General features: G+C 55.4%; 1 protein-coding gene across 1 annotated transcript in view; it reads right to left on the bottom strand.

The window, feature by feature from the left end:
• Window positions 1-307: 307 nt before the first annotated feature.
• ZNF703 (zinc finger protein 703) overlaps window positions 308-1,208 on the bottom strand; it is a 52,450-nt gene continuing 51,549 nt past the window's right edge. The window contains exon 7 of the mRNA XM_011993496.1: window positions 308-1,171. Within this exon, the coding sequence (XP_011848886.1) occupies window positions 982-1,171 (190 nt within the window). The 3' untranslated portion in view covers window positions 308-981. The remainder of the gene's footprint in view (window positions 1,172-1,208) is intronic.

The following is a 1,208-nucleotide window of genomic DNA, read 5'->3' as shown; positions in this document are numbered from 1 at the left end:
GACGAGGACGCGGAGACCGGCGCTCCATGCGGGGGAAAGGGTGGGCAGGCGGCGCTGGGGACCCTGAAGCCCGCCTTGTCTCCCGGGGACGAGGAGGACGAGGAGGAGGTGGAAGACACCGAGGAGGAGCCGCTATCTTTGCGGGAGTCGCCGCCGCCGGAGCCCTTGGAGTAGGGCTTGAAGCTGGACTTGTCCTCGGCCGGGGAGTCCCCCAGCTGCTTCAGGGCCGCGGCTGCAGAGGCGGCGCCCGGGGCTGAGCGGCCGGGGTCCTTCTCCGCTTCCACATCTAGATGTGTATAAGAGACAGGTACTAGGTCAATAGAGCTCCAGGGCCCCTGCCACCCAGGTGGCTCCCTCCACCCCCAAAATGAGTTACAAAAAAAATCTCCTCTCTGTTACTTGTACAACAAAGGAAACAAAACAAAACAAAAACAAAAAAACAAAAACAGAACCTCAAATGGAAGGAAACAAGAGGGAATGAAGGGGGAAGAGGGAAAAAGAGAAGGGGGAAACGTAGTTTTAAGTTAAGACTCATGCAAGAAACTCCCCAGGAAGGGAAAACAAAACGTCTAGAAGAACCCAAAGACCCCAACTCTCCCTCCTCTCCCTAAAACCAAACCAATCAAAAACCAAAAAAAGAGGAAAAGGAATAAAAAATGTAAAACTTACATCTAAGAAAAAGAAAATAACAGAAAGGAAGAGGGGCGGGGATCATGTCGTTATTTGTGGGATTAATATTATTATTTGGGGGAACACAGACTTTTTGCATACCACTGACTCATGTGGGCCGTTAATGCACTTATATTCCCAGCTTGTAAGCTAACATTATAGTAAATAAATACACAGTCCGGTGGGGAAGGGTTGGGTGGGGAATCCCGGCAGGGTCAAGCAGTAGTGGAGGTTGCAGCGGCGACGGCAGGTGGGGAGAGGGGAGGGAGAGGGAGGAGGGTGAGGGGGCTGGGGTGGAGGAAAGAGCTGTAGTTACTGGTATCCCAGCGCCGAGGCTGAAGCTAGTCTCTGTCCATACAGCGCGTATGGCGAGTAGTAGGGTCCGGCTGTGGGGAGGGACGGCACGGCCAGGCCCCCCGCTGTGGATAAGTGGCTCTTGCCATAGGGGTGGTACCGGCTTAGCCCCAAAGTGTGTGGACTCCGCAAGGACAGCGACCCGGGGCTGCCGGGGGCGGCCGGCGGGGGGAGGTGCAGATGGC

The sequence above is a fragment of the Mandrillus leucophaeus genome, unplaced genomic scaffold (assembly GCF_000951045.1).
Source record: "Mandrillus leucophaeus isolate KB7577 unplaced genomic scaffold, Mleu.le_1.0 Scaffold111, whole genome shotgun sequence".
In the NCBI taxonomy this organism is placed as follows: Eukaryota; Metazoa; Chordata; class Mammalia; order Primates; family Cercopithecidae; genus Mandrillus; species Mandrillus leucophaeus.
Note: the sequence above shows the minus strand (reverse complement) of the source record. Positions and strands in the feature narration are given on the sequence as shown.